Source organism: Podarcis liolepis, assembly GCF_965112155.1.
Source record: "Podarcis liolepis genome assembly, chromosome: 1".
Classification (NCBI taxonomy): domain Eukaryota; kingdom Metazoa; phylum Chordata; class Lepidosauria; order Squamata; family Lacertidae; genus Podarcis; species Podarcis liolepis.
Window position 1 is genome coordinate 78,032,034 of NC_139554.1, and position 20,556 is coordinate 78,052,589.

At 38.8% G+C, this 20,556-nt stretch overlaps 1 protein-coding gene and 1 long non-coding RNA gene across 2 annotated transcripts in view; one reads left to right on the top strand and one right to left on the bottom strand.

Moving 5' to 3' along the window:
• Positions 1-860: 860 nt before the first annotated feature.
• CHKA (choline kinase alpha) overlaps positions 861-20,556 on the bottom strand; it is a 29,669-nt gene continuing 9,973 nt past the window's right edge. Inside the window, exons 3-12 of the mRNA XM_083480390.1 lie at positions 12,843-12,896; positions 9,550-9,663; positions 9,022-9,155; positions 8,414-8,518; positions 7,337-7,395; positions 6,803-6,890; positions 5,429-5,537; positions 4,143-4,249; positions 2,968-3,049; positions 861-2,019 (exon numbers count right to left, since the gene is read on the bottom strand). Coding sequence (XP_083336516.1) covers positions 1,960-2,019; positions 2,968-3,049; positions 4,143-4,249; positions 5,429-5,537; positions 6,803-6,890; positions 7,337-7,395; positions 8,414-8,518; positions 9,022-9,155; positions 9,550-9,663; positions 12,843-12,896 — 912 coding nt within the window. The 3' untranslated portion in view covers positions 861-1,959. The remainder of the gene's footprint in view (positions 2,020-2,967; positions 3,050-4,142; positions 4,250-5,428; positions 5,538-6,802; positions 6,891-7,336; positions 7,396-8,413; positions 8,519-9,021; positions 9,156-9,549; positions 9,664-12,842; positions 12,897-20,556) is intronic.
• LOC310695795 lies at positions 5,734-15,208 on the top strand. Its single transcript, XR_014520232.1, has 2 exons — positions 5,734-11,606; positions 12,576-15,208. It is a non-coding gene; the product is annotated as an uncharacterized lncRNA (long non-coding RNA).

Below are 20,556 nucleotides of genomic sequence, written 5' to 3' on the forward strand. Positions count from 1 at the left end.
GCTGGTACTAAGGAGCTAATGTAGAATGTGGCTAATATTAACCACTTTAGAGGTAGTAGACTTGAGGTGGTAGCATTCTGGAGCGTATCCCTTGATTACAATTGCCAGGGGATGGAGGAACAGGGGCCACATCACAAAATGCTCTCCCATCTACAAAAATGTCCAACATGTAGCAAAACTATTATAGTAAATCACAAAGGCTGCATTAAACCTTTCTACGACCTGCGAGCTTTCGACATGCAATGCTTGTTGTTTTTTAAAAAAGAGAGCATTAAAAATATGACGGCTACCTCAGGGCTTCCACTAAAGGGGCTGGTTAAGTGAATCCCACTCTGCGTTAACAAAGGAATATACAGCACAGTTCTCTCAAATTCATGAATACAGTGGATGATTGAATTTTCTTACTGATCCATGCAGGTTTACTTGCATACCGTATATCATTTTATCCTTCCAGAAAAGAGAGCACGCTGCTAAAGTATAAAACAATCCCTCCTGCAACCCAACAAGGCCAGCAATTAATCGTCTTTATTGCTGCATTTCCCCCTAACTACCAGAACCTTCTTACCATTGCATTTTGTCACCTGGCTATTTCTTATTAAGAGGCATTGTTATTTTAGTTCTCAGCTTTTGGGTTGTATCTGGCTCGAATTCAACACAGGACTTGAGATCAACATAGACCACCATGAGGAATCTTTCATTTCTGTGCTATTAGAATTTCTCACTTAACACCATAAAATCCTCAAGCTTGCTTTCATTTGTGGCATGCTACAATATCCATATTTACAATACCTTTCATTTAGAGAATTTGGTAAAATTTAAATGACATGTGCCGCATAGTAAGAATCAAAGAGAGCAAAAGGTTAAAGACTTTAAAAAAGTTTATTTGTACAATACATGTTAGCAGAAAGCACAAGTCAAATAAGGATGGTAAAAGATATGTTTCTAGAAGCTCTCAAAGTAACATACACTTATTGTAAAGTTCACGTATATATTTTAATGTCTTTTCTGCACAAGAAACATCCACTTAGCTGATGGGGAAAGCAGCAGGGTTTTAAACAAGGAGCCGTGTGCCCCCACAAGGCACCAGCATGCCACAATTGGTCAAATGTTCCTCGCTTGCTCCCCGTCTCATTTGCCCCTCTCTTCCTCCCTCAAGCCAGAGAGGGGCAGGTAGAGGAATTCAAGGCACTCATCCCAGTGCTGCCTGCACAGGGAACATCCTGTACAACAATGCAATACTGCAGGACTGTTGCTGGGCAGTGAATGCACATCCTTGGTCAGAGATGTGGAATGAACTAATCGGACAGCAATTCGTGCGTTCCAGTTGGAGATGCAGCTGTTGTACCTTGTTCTACCGAGATATCAGAATGTGAAAGCTACCTTAGTCTGCATGGAAAGAAGCCAGAATGCACCCTTTCGTTGGTTTTTAGCCATTATGTTTTAGTGTTAGTTCACCAGTAGTTTTCTGGAGATGAATGGCTTGACCTATCCCATAAGAACAGCCTCTGTTCAAATGGGTTTTCAGCCAAAATTCACAGTATATCAACTTCCCCTAAACAGAATTGTGGTTTTCCCATTGATGCTAGAAATGTAGAATGCATTAAGATAATTTGATAAAAATATCTTACTTAAAATAGGTACCCACAGTTAACACTGTTTACTCTTGAAGTATGGGATGGTTCACATTAAAACTCAAGGTTTCCCTCATAATACCTTCTAGATTAAAAGCTTGATATTGCACTGTTATATTATACTTCAGCTGTCAATTCTCGTTCCAAGGACTTATGAAACTGTAAAAAAAAAGTAAACTTAGCCATTTTGTGCAGTCTTCAGCATTGCATCCGAGTAGTTGGAATTTGCAAAACCTTCATTACAACTACAGTAGCCTAAGCACAGTGGAATTTCTGCCCAGCTGCCTTCCTTATACAGTACAGAAACAGATTGTCCAGTCTTCAACCCTCACACTTTCAGCTTCCTCTTTTGGTCGAAGTAGGCATCAAATCTTGAGAGTGCATAGTCCTAAGTGACGTAAAATATTATCGTTGAGTCATTTTGTATTCTGTCCTAATGCCAGAGCAATTAAAGAATGCCAAACTATCACATTTCGCATGAAATACCAGAAACCTGCCTTGAATGCAGCTGTCACATATGTTAAATCTTTACTGATACAATATGGATGCAAAGGATAACTACATTTACATTTCCACTCAAAGTCTTGTCACTGAATATTACAGGCATATTTTTGAAAATAAGTCAAAGAGCAATAATAAGATGGGAGAAATCAAACTGATGAGATAACTGAAGCAAGGCATCTGTAATGTCGATGGACAGCTCTTTGGGGTGTTAAGAGCAGCATCCATAAAGGCAGGGATGGTGAGCCTCTGGGTCCAGTGAATATTTTTATCTGGACAGTTAGGCCTTCCCTCCCCAGGCCTCCCCACCCCTCCAGACTGTGTCTGGAGAGACACCTGTCTCCCTGGCCAGCTCAGAAATGCAGCAAATTCAGGAGACTTTAACATTTTTCTCTCTCCACTCGTGTTAAAACTAGAGCAGGCATCCCAAATCTGCAATTTACAGTGGGAAAAACCTACCACTAGAACAAATGGGAGCTCTCTCCCCCAATGCAAATTACAGGGGGGGAAGTATTATCTACCCACCCATCCCAAATCCATTCATGTTTATGTGCATGCACACCTGTGCCCTCCCCACTTTTGCCTCTGGCAAATTATGCCTGAGGGAATGTGGCTCTTTTGTGGAGGAAGTTCTTGCCCCTTCATTAAGGTCTTGTATACACTACCTACTCCAGTATTGCACCAACAAAGATCAGTCCTGGCTGACTGGCAGTTAGACTGAATGATGTACAAACATAGGCTTGGTAGGGTATAATTATCAGGTAGAGTAATCTATATTTCATGGACATAGTAATCACACCGCTGAGCATTAAGCATTTAAAGTTTGAAGACTTACCATGTATCCAAACTCAATAGATGATATCTTTGCCTGTATAATGGACCACAGACCCCAGAAGAAATGAGATGCAAGGGCAAACCTGTCAAGAACACAATGTATTATTTTTTTAGACGTTCCAGTATATAATGTAAAATTCACCCTTGCCTCTTTTAACCAAAGTGAAGTAGTCTAGGATTTGTTACATCAACAGCATGCTCATTTCAACCATACAGAATACATAAGAAATGCAACTTCTCAAGGAGGACAACTCCGGATGCGTTCTCACTCTGCCTCCGGAGTGGTTTGTTTATTGTAGAAAACTTATGCTCTACCCTTCCAGTACATATGCACTACTCAAGGCAGCTTCTAACAGCTAAAACCACAGTCATAAAAATAAAGTAAAAGCATGAAAAACAGAAATCAGGTTCATAGAATCGTAGAATGGTAAGAGTTGGAAGGGATCCTAAGGGTCACCTATACCAACCCCCTGCAATGCAGGAATCTGCCATGCAGGTTCAGCAGATAAACGTTCTAAAAGTGAGGGTCCGTCCCCTAAAACTCTCATGCCCAGCAAGACAAATGCTTACCAGGACAGGGAACCTTTAACCAGTCATTGAAAAAGCAGGATGTCCAAATAGATCTCATGGGGAAAGGTACTCTAAAATCTGGGTGCAGTCACTGAGAAAGCCCTCATGCCAACCAATGTTACCTCAGCCTCTCCACAGAAGGGCCTCTTAGGGCACAGGAAGGCTGGAATGAGAGAAAATGCCCCCTAAGGTATCCTAGAACCATCATTTAGGGCTTTCAAGATCAACAACAATACTTTGAATTGCTGTTTAGAACTAAAAATGTCCCTGAGTGAATGCTTTTTGTGATTTTAACCATTGCACCCTGAACCCTCTGCTTCAGTTCTAGGAAATGGGAGTAGCTGTTCTCAAAGCAGGCAGCAAATGAGCTCCACCAGTCAGGACAAATGATTATGGATAATATTCCATATGGGTCCCCACTTGTCCTACTTTAAGGATATATAGCTTCTAGATGTTCATTGCTTAAAATTAACCATTTCAGAGCACAGTCTAGATTAAACACTGCTAAGATTTCTTAAGGCAGCATGAACAATTTACATTTTCACTGAAAGCAAAATTCAGCAACAGGATCACATACTGTAAATCCAGAATGAAGACAGAAGTTACCTGTTTACTTCAACCAACATTTCTTCTTCTATTTTGGACTTATCTTCGTTGCTCAGATTTTCAAACCCACTTTGAGATGCAACTAGGTAACTGGAGATGAAGTGGAGCTGAAAAGCACAGAAAGCAGTCAGAACAGTGGCTCAAGTCATTTGGGCAAATAGGTATTTTCAGCTATTAAATCAGTGGCACGGTTCCAAAGAAGTTTTAATACCTGCAGTCACATTTGTTTTTAGCTAAGTATTGGTCCTAGTAGAGTTTTGTATTCCAGTTTTGCTTTTAACAAATTTCCATGAGGCCAAACAAGTTGCTCAGTCTTTAAGATTGTGGGATGCTCATCCCAGAGAGGCTCACCTGGTGCCTTTGTTACATTATTTTTAGGCACCAAGCAAAAGCACACCTTTTCTCCCAGGCCTTTGGCTAAATAAACAATCTATGGCTTTTATGCTGGAGTGGTTATTGTTTTCGTTTCTTACTAAGTTATGTATTTTTGTGTTATACTGTAAACCAACCTGTGATCCTTGAAGGGTGGTATGGAAATTTAATTACCATATTTTTTTGTGTATAACCTGACCCCATGTGTAAGACAACCCCTATTTTTGGGATCCCAAAAGTAAGAAATTCATCACTAATTTTTTTCCATAAAAAAGGTCATCGTATATGGAAAAATATGGTAATAATAATAATCTAAATGTGATTTAGTGTTATAGTGGCAAAACAATTACTAACTGGCCATGTATAAAATGGGACATGAGTACTGAAGTTAACAAAAGATATCCTGTATGTAATAAACATTGCCTCCAACTCTAGATGCTCTTTAAGCAAACACTGAAATTCAGAAACTTTATTACAGAGGACTTGGGATTTTGGGACTACTGTGGGGCAACATGAACGGCTGCTACTGAGGTCATGTTATAAAATTTTACAATGTCGAAAAAATTGAGTATGACAAGTTGTAAAGTTAAAGCGGAAGATACAGCAAATTATGTTTGCCTATCAGTGAAATGGACTTTGGCTACATAATAAGACTTCGCCCTTGCATGCCCCTCAAAACCTGCTTGGGGTTGGGTGGCACTATAGAGCAGACTTTGAGGGACCTGCAAGCGGCAGGAGTGGAAGGGGAAATCCAGATGTACGATTAGAAATCTGCTTGTGCAACATTGGCTTCACTGGCTACAATCACCCACAGACTAAGCTCTGAAATGAAATCCCTTTCACATCCAGATAGTTAGAAATGGAATTGGAAGCCAGACGACCTCAAAATTCAAGGTAATTGTTTTACTGCTCACCTGTTGCTTCCTTGAGGGATACTTCAGGAAGTTCGCTTTAAAGAATGGGTATTTTTCATACACATAGTCATACATCCATTCACAGAAATGATTTCCAATGTCAAACCCTCTAGAGTGAAGAATATTCAAAATATAAGGAATTTTTTAAGCTTTGCAAAAAAAACCAGAAACACATTCTATTGCTTGTTCCCAGATTAACATTTCATGGCTCCTCATTACTGATCCACAGACACAGAAATCCATGTCACATATACTAATAACAAGTTTCAATCCAATATCTGAGATCAGGTTGCTCCTAGAAGCTATTTTTTTGCAAATACGATTACACAGTAAATGTGGGTAGATGTTAAAGAATCCCACCTTCTAACCACAAGCAAAAGTGAAAACTTTGGAATGAGGCTTAGGCATGTCTCTGCTGTGCAGGAGGTAAAGACCAGACATTCACTAAGAATTCACTGCATAGGTCATTTACAGTACAATGGTATAGGGTTTTTTTTAGGAGCAGCATTCAAGTGGCATCATTATTACCACCAATTTGATTGTTCCCAATGTGTTTGGGGAAGGGAGATCACAGTACAATGGCAGAAAAATTATTGCTACCATCTCACACACACCTAATTTTGAGAAGCTTGCAGATGCCATTTAGCATCAAATATCACATTAGTCTAGGCCAGTATTGTTCAACTCTTACTCCAGGGACGTTCACCTGGCACCATCATTATATATCTTTAGGCTCCAGGCAAAAACTTTCCTCTATAATGAGGTCTTTGGTCATTAACTATCTGTGACCTTTTGGAAGTGAGGAGGATGTTTTTAATGTATTATTTTTTCCTCTTGGTTTAATGTATCTCTGTTGAGGCTTTAAGTGGCTTTGGGTTACTTTATGCAAGATAAAGCAACAAGCAAATTTAACCAACAAACAACTGCTGTAACTGAAAATACAAACAAGTGAACTGGGGATGTTATACATGTAAAGCATGAGCTTTACCATAAACATTATCAGTGGATGTTATTTCCATTTGTAACAACACCAGTAAGTTAGCCAGGTACCGGCGAGACAGCATGTTAGAAGAAAACAAAATGCTGCAGCTACATTTTACTAACTGAAAGCGAGTACGTACAGGCAATTTTTAATGCTACTGACTAGCATAAACACAATCAAAATATATCTAGCAAAAACTTTCAAAATCCTTCCAGTATTTAGCAAAGTAGTCTGATTTTCAAGCATTAGATACAAACACAAAGTTATTTTATTAAACTTGGGAAACACTGGAAATCTCAATAAATCAATAAACGGCTAAGTACAGAAATATAGTTGAGGAAAACTAAGATGGAAATTTCGTTTTTGGAAAAATACAAAGGTCCAACGTTTACCTATAATTGTAGCTGCTGTACTCAAAGTCAATAAGCATCAATTTTTGCTTCTCAGAATCCTCTCTACCTTCAAGAAGCAAAATATTTCCTGGGAGAAGAGAGATATAAAGTAATAAGCACTGGGAAAGACTGAAATAACCTGTCCCTACTTCTATTCAACTTAGGTTCCATTTCTTGTGATGGGATATTGGCAACTTGCTGTACAACAGCACTGTCCATGCCGTATTATTTTATCACAGTATACAATATAAGCAGGGGCTATTGTACAAAGTTGATTTACTTTAATACAGCCCAGATTTTTCTTCACTGTAACCTGCAAGTAATGAAGATACAACATGGTTTGCATCACTACTTAGCCTGTCTCACTCCAGCCTTAAGACCTTTCCCCAGTAAAAACCAGTTCTAGATTCTAAACAGAATATTCCTTCAATTATGATATGGTATTTATCTCAAACTAATGACTTTAATTTGTAACAGACAAACTTTCAAGCAAAGTTATTACATTTTTAAAATAATGCAACAGTGTTATGATACCTTCTTGGCAGTCATTATGGCAAAACACAACTGGAGATAAAGTAGCTTCAAGCAAGGACCTGGAAGAGAGAAAAAGAGCTAAACTGAATAGTAGTTCTAATGTCAACTGTTCTCTCACTTAAGCAGTAAAAGAAAAGCAAGAAAAGTGTGTTGAAAGTGTACGGCAAATAAGAATATTTTTCAGCTCTCTGCTGCCTACCGCCACTGAAGAACCTCAGGAGCAGACATTACAACTCTTCTCAATCAAAACTCCTCAAGCTGTGTGTCCACTAAAGCTGCTTTTTCCTGTACCTACTCCTACCCCAAGGAAAAGGCAAAGCACTGCAAATAAGTGCATTTAGGCACTTGCTGGCTTTCCGTTCCCCCACTCTAGGAACAGCAATGGTCTGTCAGGAGGGCTTAAGAGATTCTAATGTTATCAAATTATTTTTCTCCTTTTAGAATGTTTATTGTGGATGGTGGGGCAGAGGAACCACGTAGTGCCTCCAGAATTATTATTTTTAACAAGTCTACATTCCGCCATGGAGGCCTACTAGAGATTCCTTTACTGCCTGTGTGTGGACAGCGAAGCTGACATTATAATTCATGGTAAGAGTGTCTCTTGTTAAAATATTTCCAAGGAAGAAGCAGCTTTCATTTCTAAAGCATCTAATCATTTATTTCACTCACTGGAGAACTAGGTTAAAGACTTCTGCTATACCACAGTATGGAACCCAAATTACCTTGACTATCTCTATGGATCCAAGTTGCAATGGACAACACTCTGCAGAAGTGACTTAACTTGCTGTAACATTGTGCACAGACCCAATGAACGCTAGACCATTTGACTATATTGGAATTTCATTGTGTGGTGCACTAAAAGGAAACTTCCAAGCTAAGCAATCAAAACACTGTTGTCTGAATCGGCTACAATGTAATTATATACTTAGATGTTTAGGAATATCCACTGACAATAATAAAATACAAGACAATAATAAAATGCAAGTTTCTTTAGTTAACGTTATGTTTGACTGAAAATGTCTGCAGTCACTTGAGAGTTGTAAAGCAAATGAAAATTGTCAAGAGTTAGAACGCTACCGTAGATTTTTCATTTCTTGAGGCAGGTTGTAACTGAGGATCTTGTTCAGTTTTCTAACACGTGACTCTCTGGTAAACTTGATTCTCATCACTTGGTTTAAGTACCTGCACAAAGATTTTGTTGAACAGTTAGTATTTCTACAGTTCCCCCGCCTCTCCCCATAACCATCACAAAGTAATTGTGTAATAAAAATAAAACAGAAACTTTATAAAGGACTTTCTGGCAACCGCAAATTAGCCCAAGGAAAGATACCTTCCACACCATAAAAAAGGAGGCAACCTTCCAATAAACCCCTCCTTTGAGCTGAAATAAGTGGCATTAAACTTCATTATACACCTTTAGGCACCAGGCAAAAACGTTCCTTTTTAACCAGGCCTTTGGCTGATCAGCATCTAATGCCCTTTTTAACATGTGTGGGGTTATATATATATACATATACAGTGTTTTTATGTTGTGATTTTATGTTGTAGCCACCCTAAGATCTGCGGGTATACAGCGGTATACAAATTTAATAATGTAAGATAACAATTTTTATTTTTATTTTTTTATTAAATAAATAATCTCTTAGTTATCTAACATTATAGACAATAAAATTACAATTGCTTACTTCTCCATGGTTCCAAAGAGCCACTTTGGTTCTTTATTAAATGGCATTTTCATACCATGAAACCTAGCCATTTTCTCAGCTATTTCTGCTGATATATCAGGCAAGCCCAGTTCATCCGTATCCAACTTCCTGCTCTGAAACATATAGCATGGATATTAATTAGGAGGAATACAAGCATTGGAAATTTCAATATCAACTTTATTGTTGAAACAACCAACCAATAATGATAATAACAAATATAAGGAACCTAGGAAGTGAGTGGGGTGCACTTTGGTTTCCCACTGCTATAGTTTACCACAGGTTCCTCTACTACTGAGTAGGGTACAGTACACTCTGCTCCACCCTAATTAAGAGCTATAAGGAGTTAAATCCAAAAACTGAGACAGCAGCTTCCATTCTCCTTATGCCAAATCAAACTACAGAAAGCTACACACTAGCAGATATCTCACATTTATCTTTGCTAGCACCACAAGGAAGGACACAGTCCTATTCAGTTACAACTTCCACATACTAATAGTTGGCACTCACAGGAATGAATTCCTCCAGCCGGCCTTGTGGAAAGATTCCATAGAGCTTTGGTCCAAGAGCTCTCTCTGCAAGAATGGCAAACATAACACTCTCCAGAACCACAGCTTCTGCACCCTAAAGAAAACAAAGTAACTGAATCAGGTACTTATATAATATATATAATATGAAGGGAGATACAGTTGAGGAGATTAACAAAAAGAGATTTACAACTATCAGTTAGATTCAGATATAGAATCGGATACAGAATATTGCAGTATTCAAACTACAGTATTGCAAAACGTGCAATAAAAACTGTGTAAGACTTAGATTATGCTATCACAGTATTAGAATTTATTACTGGCTACCTGTTGACCAACTGGGTGGGTTGTAATACTAGCTTCCAGTCTAAGAATGAGAACAAGTGGCTTAAAAAATAATAAATGAGTACTATTTGAGTTTACAAACAAAAGTTCCCTGTTATGAGAGTTAATATGCCTCTTTAAGTTCGTCTAAGCATTCACCAATCTAGTGTCTTCCAGATGTTTGGACTACTACTTTCACCAGCCATAAGACCATAGCACAAATCCAGCTGGAAAAGGAACAAACCAGGAGCACACTTTTAAGATACCCCATTATTCATTTGCAGCTGCATCTTTTACTGCACTACACCTGATGTTGCATATGATGCCAGGTGGGCAAGAATGGGGAGGAAACAACCTTGCAAGCTAAATAAGGACCTTTGGCAAGGTAATCTGGCCCATAGGCCACTCACAACTGCTCAAGAGGAAGTCTCCCCCCCCCCAATTTTTAATAGGACCTGAATAGCACCAGCTGATTAAGAATCTTATTATGTTCAGTCAGGCCATGTACACTGAATACTTTCCTGATTAACCAAAACTATCCAAATCTGTATCTGTATTAATTTCTTAAACTGTAATTTATCACTAACAGAAAACAGCTGTTTTCATCCTTCACAATATATAGTCAACGAAGACTTGGAATTCTAAATATTTAACTGTTTGTGTTGCGTACTGAATTTTTGCACTGAATATAAAAATAAAATACAACAATTTAAGCTATGAGGTTGGTTAAAAATTAACCTTGATTTTGCTATTACCTTTGCAGTTCTAAAACTAGTGATTACATTAGATTTGGCATACCATATTAATTCCAATCCAATGTATGGTAGCCAGTTTTATACAAAGTAGACCTACAGCACACATTCCACTACACTAAATACAAATATATACTGTTCTACTGACCGTCTTTTAAGCAGAATGCTGATGTGATTCATTGAGTGATTCTAGAAATGATGTTTGTAGTCTGCATAGGTTTGCTAGTTCAAAGAGGCATACTAGAAAGTAAGTACTGCCATATACTTTGGATCCAAGATCAAATTGTTTAGTTCAGATGTACTTCAGTAAAAATATACTAGTTTCAATTCAGTTTTGTCTTTATCTTATGAATGATTCATTGCACCTTTGGAAATAAAGGCTTTTATAATTACCAATGATTTACTCAAAGAACTCTTGAAAGCAATTTGAGAATAAGCTTTAGGCAATGAATGGTGTTAATTTTTAACTTCAAAGTTATTGGACTAATTCAAATGGAGACTTTCAAGGTTAATCCTTCAGTGTTTTAGTTAGGCATTTACGAAAATGTAGACTCAGGATTCAGAGATAGGATCCATGTTTTAAGTAGTTATTTTAAGATGCATTCTTATTCCTCAAAGGTCTCCCCCCTATGAGTAATTTGCTTATGGGGGACATGTTGGTAGGCTGCAGTACTTTCTCTGCAGCAGGTCTGTGCTGGATCAGGCAGCAAGTTGCAACCTTTTTTCTTGAACGGATTTGCTTATGAAGAACTGCTGTACCTTGCAGTGTGAATTACGGTACTACATAATTATATACAAACACAGCTGCAGGGTTACACAATGTGACAGGACAGAAGAATAGCCTAGGTCATCTTAGAAGTTTTGCATGCTTTACTGTTAACAACCCTTAAAGCGAATAAATTGTATGAACCCATAGGATGAAGTGTTACCCCTCAAATCTGTTTACAAATTGTAATATCAGTCAGTGGCGTAGCGTGGGTTGTCAGCACCCGGGGCAAGGCAAGTAATTTGCGCCCCCTAACCCGTGGATTTTGCGGCCCCTAACCCGTGGAGCGCGGCCCCCCAGATGTTGCGCCCGGTGTGGCCGGCCCAGCCTGCACCCCCCACGCTACGCCACTGTAGCACAGAACACCATCCCTAATCCTGCAACTGCAAAAAGTTCTGCAACACAGCACAACAGACCGTGCAAAAGGATTGTTGTTGATGCTTTTATTAAAAAAATGTAAACAACAGCCATCTTTATTTACACTATGAGCTAACTGTCTGAGATGGGTAAAACCAATCCCAAAGGGCCCTTACAAACAGTAGATTATGCTACATTTTCCTTGTTTAAATCCACAATGTTTTGGTTTTTTTAAATGCACTCTACCTCCCCACCCTTATACCCTTTCCACCCAAGACGTACACCTGATGCCTTTGTCACACATTACATGCACCCAACCCCTTCCCTGCAGTCAGCTAGATTTCCCTCGCAATAAACGTGGGTGGGTAGGTACCGGAGAAGGGAAACCTGAAAAGAGAAAGCGGCTGCTTTCCTGCATTCAGCCTCAGGGTCTTACTGCCCACCCTGCTCTGTTTCGTTGCTGTGTTTGCTCAAACGGAACAAAGAGCAGGGAAAGCCCCTCCCCTCCAGGCACAGAGAGAGAGAGAGAGAGAGGCGCCCTCCACGAGTTGTCGAGCTTGGGCAACGGCTGCGCCGCCGACGGCGAGGCGCTAAGGCGCCGGCTCCCCAGGCTGCAGCGCTTGCATGCCTGGCCGCGCCCAGCTCGCCTCAGTGCAGCGGAAAACAGAAGCAGTGGCGGAGACGACGACCCCCCACCCCAACCAAGCCTCGATTGCTTGTCCCTTCCCTCTGGACTCGCGCCCCCCCCAGGTGTTGCGCCCGGTGCGGCTGGCACCCCTGGCACCCCCCACGCTACGCCACTGATATCAGTCATGTGTGTCATGTATTTCCTACTGAAACCTATTTTATGCAGGGGAACCATGCAGACCCCCTAGACTAGAATTACAGAACGTAAGAACCCAAAGACAGGTGCGGAAAGCACTGTTTTTGAAACACTGGCGCAAACAAACAGGACCTAGACATGAGCAAATTGGGTTTTGTTTTTTTAAAAAAAGCTCTAAGAGTATAAAAAAGCAAATACATATTGCACTTTATAGCAGCAGCCTGATATGGTAACAAAAAAAAGATAAAACTTACTTGTAAATCATTTTCTTTCTGAGCCTGTCCAGATCCTCCTTTATTACAGGACCTCTATGAATGAGAAAAGTCAACATTTACAATGAGATGTTGAAAATCAACATAAGCAATAAGCTGCAGCCATCACAATTAGGAGGATTCGGAAAGTCTTACAGCTATTTACTTGATATTCATCTGACAGAGTATTAGGATGAGATATGCAACTTCACACGAGACATCACTCTAGGTACTTAAAAAAAGGATGTGCCATTGAAACCTAATATATCAGCTTGCCTATAGAGACAAAACATACAAGACCACTAGCACGGGATGTGGTCTTCTGTATGACTACAGCAGCTGGGAGCCCAAAATTCCTAGTACCGTACACAGAAGCATCCAAATATGGAAGGACCAGGTGAAGCTTTACTATAAACTCAGTTTTGCAACAAAGATGCAAGCTAGCAAGCCAGTAGAACAGTGGAAACAAGTTAAAGGAAATATAGCAATATTCACAAACTATTTAAACATAATACTTTATCTAGTTTTACACATAAAGGAGGCACTCACTTATCCCAGTTACAACTTGTTGACAGATCTCTTTTCTACTGTAAAGTAACAACAATATTTAAGGCATTTTAGATATAATCTTACGTCATTTCTCAAAGCAATATAAGCAAGCAAAGCAATTTTCAGTTCCAGACCTAGCGAACTGAAGCGTGCTTGTTCTGACCTATCGCAAAGCATTTTCTAAGGTCCCAAGTTGTGCTTTAGCTTCTGGACTCAATGGCACATGCTTTTACTATAATTGCAGAAATAAAATCTTTGTAGTTCATTAAGAACTTCAAAGCTATAAGGCCCATTCCACTTTGCAGTTCCTTTAAGCAGTAGTTTACTATGGCTACTAGTGATGCAAATCTGCAACGCTACTTTAGAGGCCCCTAAAGGAAGCCTTCAATTAAAATTATTAAAATTAAATGAGGGCAATGGAACTGAGGATACTTTTTCTGCTCTAATATTCCTTAACCAAGAACCAAATGGACAAATAACCAATACCAATTGTTTAAAGGCTTATGAATTTCTCACAGCTGCCTTGCTCCAACTTGAAATAAATGGCTTCCCATAAATAATAATTCTTTCCATTAGAATGCTATAATTAAGAAGAATAAGTATATGCTACAGTAAAACTACATCCCTTTCAATGAACACACATATCTTGAATATTCACAAGGGCAAGTTTACAACTGCATATTAAAATAGCAATGTTATACAAATAATGTGTCAGTGCCCCCATTTTCTCCTTGGCTACTTCTTGAATAGCAGTCAAAGCTGCATATCACCCAGAAGTAGTTACTGCTTGATGCTCCCCTGTGATGGTATAATCTATCAGAAGCAAATTGGATTAGAGAGGTTTTTCCTAGGATCATAGAAAGTACCCACCTAATGTACTTGGATTACACACTGAAAAGACTGGTCAGTATTTTTTCATTAGTACTCTTCAAACACTTCGCTAAAAAACCTCAGTTGTCCAAACTGGTTTGTTAGCTTGAAGTGAAAGAAAATGTTATGGATATGATATCCAAATAAAAGAATTCTATACTACACTTGACTGTATCAACCAAAAAAAAGAGTGGGCCTGGAAAGCATTAAAGCTAAAAGTATATTCAGGTATTTGCTTCATGAACTTTGAAGCAAAAACCACCAGACTAATTTGCCCACATTCCAGATACCTGCTTAGATAGTGACCCAGTACATTCTTAAAACAGGACTCTTATTGTGTGGACAATGGCCAATTTCCAAGGAGATAACAGGAAACCTATTGTACAGCTTCTACCAAAAACTAAGCTAACGGGATTGTGGTGCAGGAAAAAGCTGTTGTAGCTGTTTGATATCCTGCAGAGGCTTGAGATGAGCAGGCATCTAATACATCATCTTTGTGTAATCATGCTGTCAGACTCCTTCCTGCTTGTTAGCAAGACCTGCTTAATAGAGTAAGCTAGTTGGTCTCTTATAAACATGAAGAGATGCTACCACCTCTGCCTCTCAAGGCCGTAGTAGTCTGATGAAGTAAGAGACTAGAGAATAATGTAGTCATTTTCCAATTTAATACTATAAAATGCACAAACCGCTATTGTGCAGATCTTCCATATAAAATTGAAGTGATGGGGATACCATTTTCACTATTGTGGCCCAAACTTTCTTTGGTAGTACAATTTGATTTTTTAAAAATGAAAATAGGGTGCAAGGCTAATTTAACAGCAAAATTTAACTAGTAATACTGATTATCATACATTACTGCACTTTAGGCTGAACATTATGTTTTGCTTTTCACAGTTTCTATTTATATATAACAGATGAGAGGTGAGAATGTAATTCCATGATAATATGAATCCAGTTGAGGAGACAGGACATCCAAAATATGAAGCTGGTCATATTTGTACTGGGTTGTCATGTAATAACAATAAGTTCTGAAGTTTAGCACTAGAAAAGCTACCAGTATAAACTGAAATGCAGCCTGGAAAACTAAGGTTCAGTCTTACTATGTCAATACCCAAATACAGACTTTAGTAATAAAATGACAGAGTGGCAATTCCTCTGCCATCAGAAAAGCTAGCAAGAGTTTGGCATTATTTATCATCCTGGCCAGTTCTGCAGGCCATGCACCTAACCTTTACAAGATGAAATTACTTATCTCTGGTAGTTTTGTACCCAATTGTATTCCAGGCTTAAAATATAAGTACAAAAGTTGCAATGTTGAGACTACAGAGGGAGGTTTCTCAAGACTGAGAAACATCAAAACAGGTGGTGTCAACCATTTTTAATAAAATATGCTACAGCAGAAAGAATAAGAGATGTTATTACAACATTCCTACTAACACCAAGAACATCCCTAATCCTTTTTACTTCTGATCAAGTTACCATTCTTTAAAAGGAGCAAAAGGAAGGTGGGGTGTTTAATGCACTATTTTAGTAGTCAGTTCTCAACAGTTTGGACATTATAAAAATGTTAATAAGGCAAGCATTTTCATGATAACTTCACACTCTGAGTCATAAAGAAATGAAACCCGTAGAGAATGCTCCAACTTCAGAGATCTCATACTATACCGTGAATCGTGTCTGTCACCTGGAAACCAGAGTGCTCTAGGCACGATCGCATGGACAAGCCTGCAGCAGAGAACACATGCACATACAACTAAAATGGTACATCACCCCCAGAAGACCCTTAATGCCACCCAACAAAACAAGTGTCCCCTTAACAGGAGTGCAGCTATCAAATTATCTGCCACTAAGAGGCATTTGTGGTTATTCCTTGCTACAAGACATTAAGAGCAAGAATCACATCAGTAATGGAGTTTTACAATTGCAGAATTCTATATATTTGTTTAGTTACAAGCAGAAAAAGTAGGTATTCAATACCACAGAATTGCAGTCAGTACTCACAACCTTCTTCTCAAAATGACTGTGAATGATGGACTATAGGAAGATTAAGTAGTCTTAAATGCTTCCTTTATTATACAATATTGTGATTTTACAGTTAGTAATAGCAAAACCAAGTTTTATACCTGGCCATCAAAAATAGGGCACGGGCCCTTATCCCCAGCTCTTTCTTTAATTGGGATATATGGGTATTAAGTACTAAATTGGTGCCCCGCAAGACGAATGCCTCGCAAGACGGAAAACCCGCTAGACGAAAGGGTTTTCCGTTTTTGAGCTGCTTCGCAAGATGATTTCCCCTATGGGCTTGCTTTGCAAGACGAAAACGTCTTGCAAGTGTTCCTATTTTTTTCGCTTCCCCCCCTTTTTCTAAGCCGCTAATAGCCTTTTAGCTGCTAATCCTTTAATAGCCGCTAAACTGCTAATCCACTAATAGGGTTGCTTCGCAAGACGAAAAAACCGCTAGACGAAGAGACTCGCGGAACGGATTAATTTCATCTTGCGAGGCACCACTGTACTTTGAAACAATGAACAATACTGCAAAGTAGTTTGTGTCAGTGTACAGAAGCAAGAACTTGTATTTGAACTCCAAATTCAAATTGCTTTGTTGGACCAACATTAGTTTCTTTGTTACAAGGAAATCATTTCTAAAAATGAATCCTTTTAAAGCTAAGCAATGGTGCCAACAACTACTCTAGTTTTCATTCATATGTGTATGTGTGTGTGGATGTAACAGGATTGAACTGCTATTAAGACATCCTTTCAGATTTTTGGAGGGGAATCCTAGGTATAGCATGTGCATTTGCTTTTCAAACACACCAATGATTAATTAGAATAGCAATTCCACAAAAGCACAAATATTCAGCTTGTTTAAAAAGTAGCTCACCTATGTGATTGGAGACTATAGTAATCTCAACCAGGCTTTCAAGTTTTACACAGATCAACCCAACTAAGCTCACTTCCTGCCTTCATATCATGCATGCATAAAATGTGGCTTAAAATAACAGCTATAACTAAGGGAGGCCCCATGCCATTTTTGCATGGTAACTTTAGCCAACCTGAAACAATTTATATTGAACAGTATGTACTGACATTTGTGTCTTCCAGAATTTATGTGACAAGCAAACTGGAGTCATTGTTAGCCTGTAAATAATAGTGTTTGTTTTTAAAGAAGGCTTTAGTTGAAATTTACTGGACTGGTTTTCTATGGTAAATTTTGAATGAATGGGGAGGTGGGGCAAAACTTTGAACCTCAGATTACATGTGTATTTGATAATGATACTATTATTTTCTGCATGCAGGCATAAACAAAGAAGAATTAAGTTATAATCAAAATGTTATCTGTTTCAACTAGTGATGGGGAACATATGGCCCTCCTGATGTTGTTAGACTACAACTCTTATCACTCCAATGATTGCTAATGATGGCTGGAATTGTTGGTAGCTATATTTCTGTCTTAAGCCATACAGATGGATATTGAGGGTAAGTAATAGTGCAAGAAAATTATACGTATGTGCATCAGTATTTAAAACCAGCATCCCCGGAACTTTTAAAAATATCAGCATCACTGAAATTATTTTTCTTCTAAATTACTCCTGTTTGGTACAAGGAAGTTCCTTAAGATCTCAGATGAAGATCTAAAACTATAGCACAATCAGTTTGCTTATGCATTGAATACTGATCTGGAAAAGACAAATGCTTATGCTGAAACCCTCAATATAATCTGAAAGTTTTACCTTGGGACTGTCTCTGCTTACTTAACCCTTAGTGAACTGCACCAACAAGAGCAGTCATTTCACTGCCACTATGGAAATAAAGGAAGTTAGAAATCTCAAAAGATCTTAAATACCAAGACAAAAAAGGTTAGGATATTAACACTCAAATAATTGGCCAAACTAGATCTTGGAGAAAAATTCTGAGCTCCAGTGTTATTTTCTTCATATAAGGACACAGAAGGTTTTGTTTAAAAAGTGGGTATTGAGGGAAAGCAGTATGTGCCCATGTTCTGGTTTAGGATTCTCCAAACTTGGATATTCATAGGAAAATTTCTTCAGAGTACAATGATTACAACAGATATGATGGAAATTACTACTGAGATCCTGAAAACGCTGCCTTATTTTTTTCAGATGAAAACATTAGCAAATCACTGATGCCCTAATTTCTACAAACTACTTTGTACAGGCAGCCTGTACAAATAAAGGTTACTTATAATATGCAATCAGCTCATACACTGAAGATTTTATAAAGCCAGGGGTGTGGCTTAAATAATTTGTTAAAATAAAACATTCAGTGTAACTATCGCTGAACTGTTAGTTTAATTGATAGTTCTAGTGCCAATGGTTCAAGCCACTGTTTCCTTGTAATACATTGCTAAGATGGACCAGAGAAAGACATTGCAGCAGTAACTTGCTTACATATTTCCAATCCAAGTATTTTGTATACTGCAATACACAATCCGAGCTTCATACTTACAAGCACCAACTGATGCCCCAGTAATCTCATTGTTCTCAGTTATATGAAGGCATGCAGAACACTTCATTTCAATATATGGAAATTGCCTGTATATCAGTTTTATAACATGGAGTACAAGCAAGTGGAGATACTTTGGGGGCTAAGCATATGTTTACAATGAGGAAGCTCCATAGGAGTGGGAACTCTACCCCACTGCTATAATCGTTTGTATATGTGAATGCATTTTCTTTATCCCTTTATCCATAATGCATCAGCTGTTTAGTGTTACAGCAGAACTCATTTTGCCACCCTTGTAGAGTGCAAGTGCAAGGAGAAAATCTTCCTTTTACTAGTCATAGATTACCTGTATTTTGCCAATGAGTTCAACACTCTCTATCAAGATTACTACATCATTAACTGCTTTAATGCACAGTTGTTGATTGTCATTCTGTTGATAAATCTAGATTCAAAATAGCTGGTCAGAAAGCAATTCAAGATACGTTAAATCTAAATTGCTTGGTCATTTTCTAAATGATAATGTGTTGTGTATAAAACACAGAAGTGACAACAATCTTGTACGTGGGTTCATTTCACAAATGGAAATTCAAGAGTATGTCAATGTCTACATGGACAAATTGTTTTAATACAGACCTACCAACATCTATACCTAGGACCTAAGGCCATTTCCTGCTCACTGGAACTTACTCAGAGGCACATTACAACTCGTCAGACATGCCACAGTGAATCCTATGTCTAAAAGAAATAAACAGACTTGCATTTTTGTGTGTAAATTCTGTGGCTAAACACAACCATTACATAAAAATATGTGGCATGATTCAGTCCACTGCTGGTGCAGTACCTGTGTGTGAAGGATTCCCACAAGATCAACAGAGAAGTCCAAGAGGTGCTCCTAGATCCACTTATGTCACATGGCTCAGATAGCTTCTGCGACACAAAGTGTTTTTCATCTACTTAAGACTGTTATGGCAGCTGCAGTCTCATTCTAGACAGGAATAGCATGACCATACCCTGGTAACCTCTAGGATTAGCTTGGAAAACTAATATGGCTTGGAAAACTCCAACCCACCAACATCCTGTGACGTCAGGTGTACAGCAGATACAGCCACAGCTGCGAAACAACAATCAGGAGTGTTATAGTGCACTCCTAACTGCTCCTCTTCAAGCAAGGCCTTCATTCAGCACCTTTTAAATTTGACGCAAAATAAAAGCTCTGTGGGATTGATTCCACTTGGGAGCTCCTAACTGCACTTAACTCCTGCCCCAAGCTGGACTTGTTTTTGGTGCCAAACAGAAGACCTACCGTATTTTCATTAGGGAAAGCTGAGCAAGCCTCCCATTTTTGCAACTGAACCATTAATGTTCCTTTGCAGTCCAGCCAGGGCTAGAAAGGAATAATCAGAGGCACACTTTGATTAGACTCCCAATTATTCCCACTGACAAGCGGGCTAGATCTAATTTGCCATCCCTGAGCTATTGTAATGAACTGTTTGTGTGCCTGCCTTTGAAGATTGCTTGGAATCTGCAACTGGCTCAAAATATTCCTATTAACTGGGATCTATCCTCACAGGTAATTAAAGAATACTGGTTTCTAGTCCATTTCCAAGTACAATTCAAAGTGCTGATGCTTACCTTTAAAGGCTTACATAGCTTAAGACTTGGGTACCAGAAGTAAGGCCCACCTCCATGTCAGCGTGTCCATTATTGGAGGCCATCTCTGGAAGTACTCCTCCAGGCATCCTTATCATCAGAAACAAGTGGATGGCAACTAAAGAAACTGCCTGCTTGATGTTGCATGTAAAATTCCCTTTCCAGGGAGGCTTGTCTGATGCAC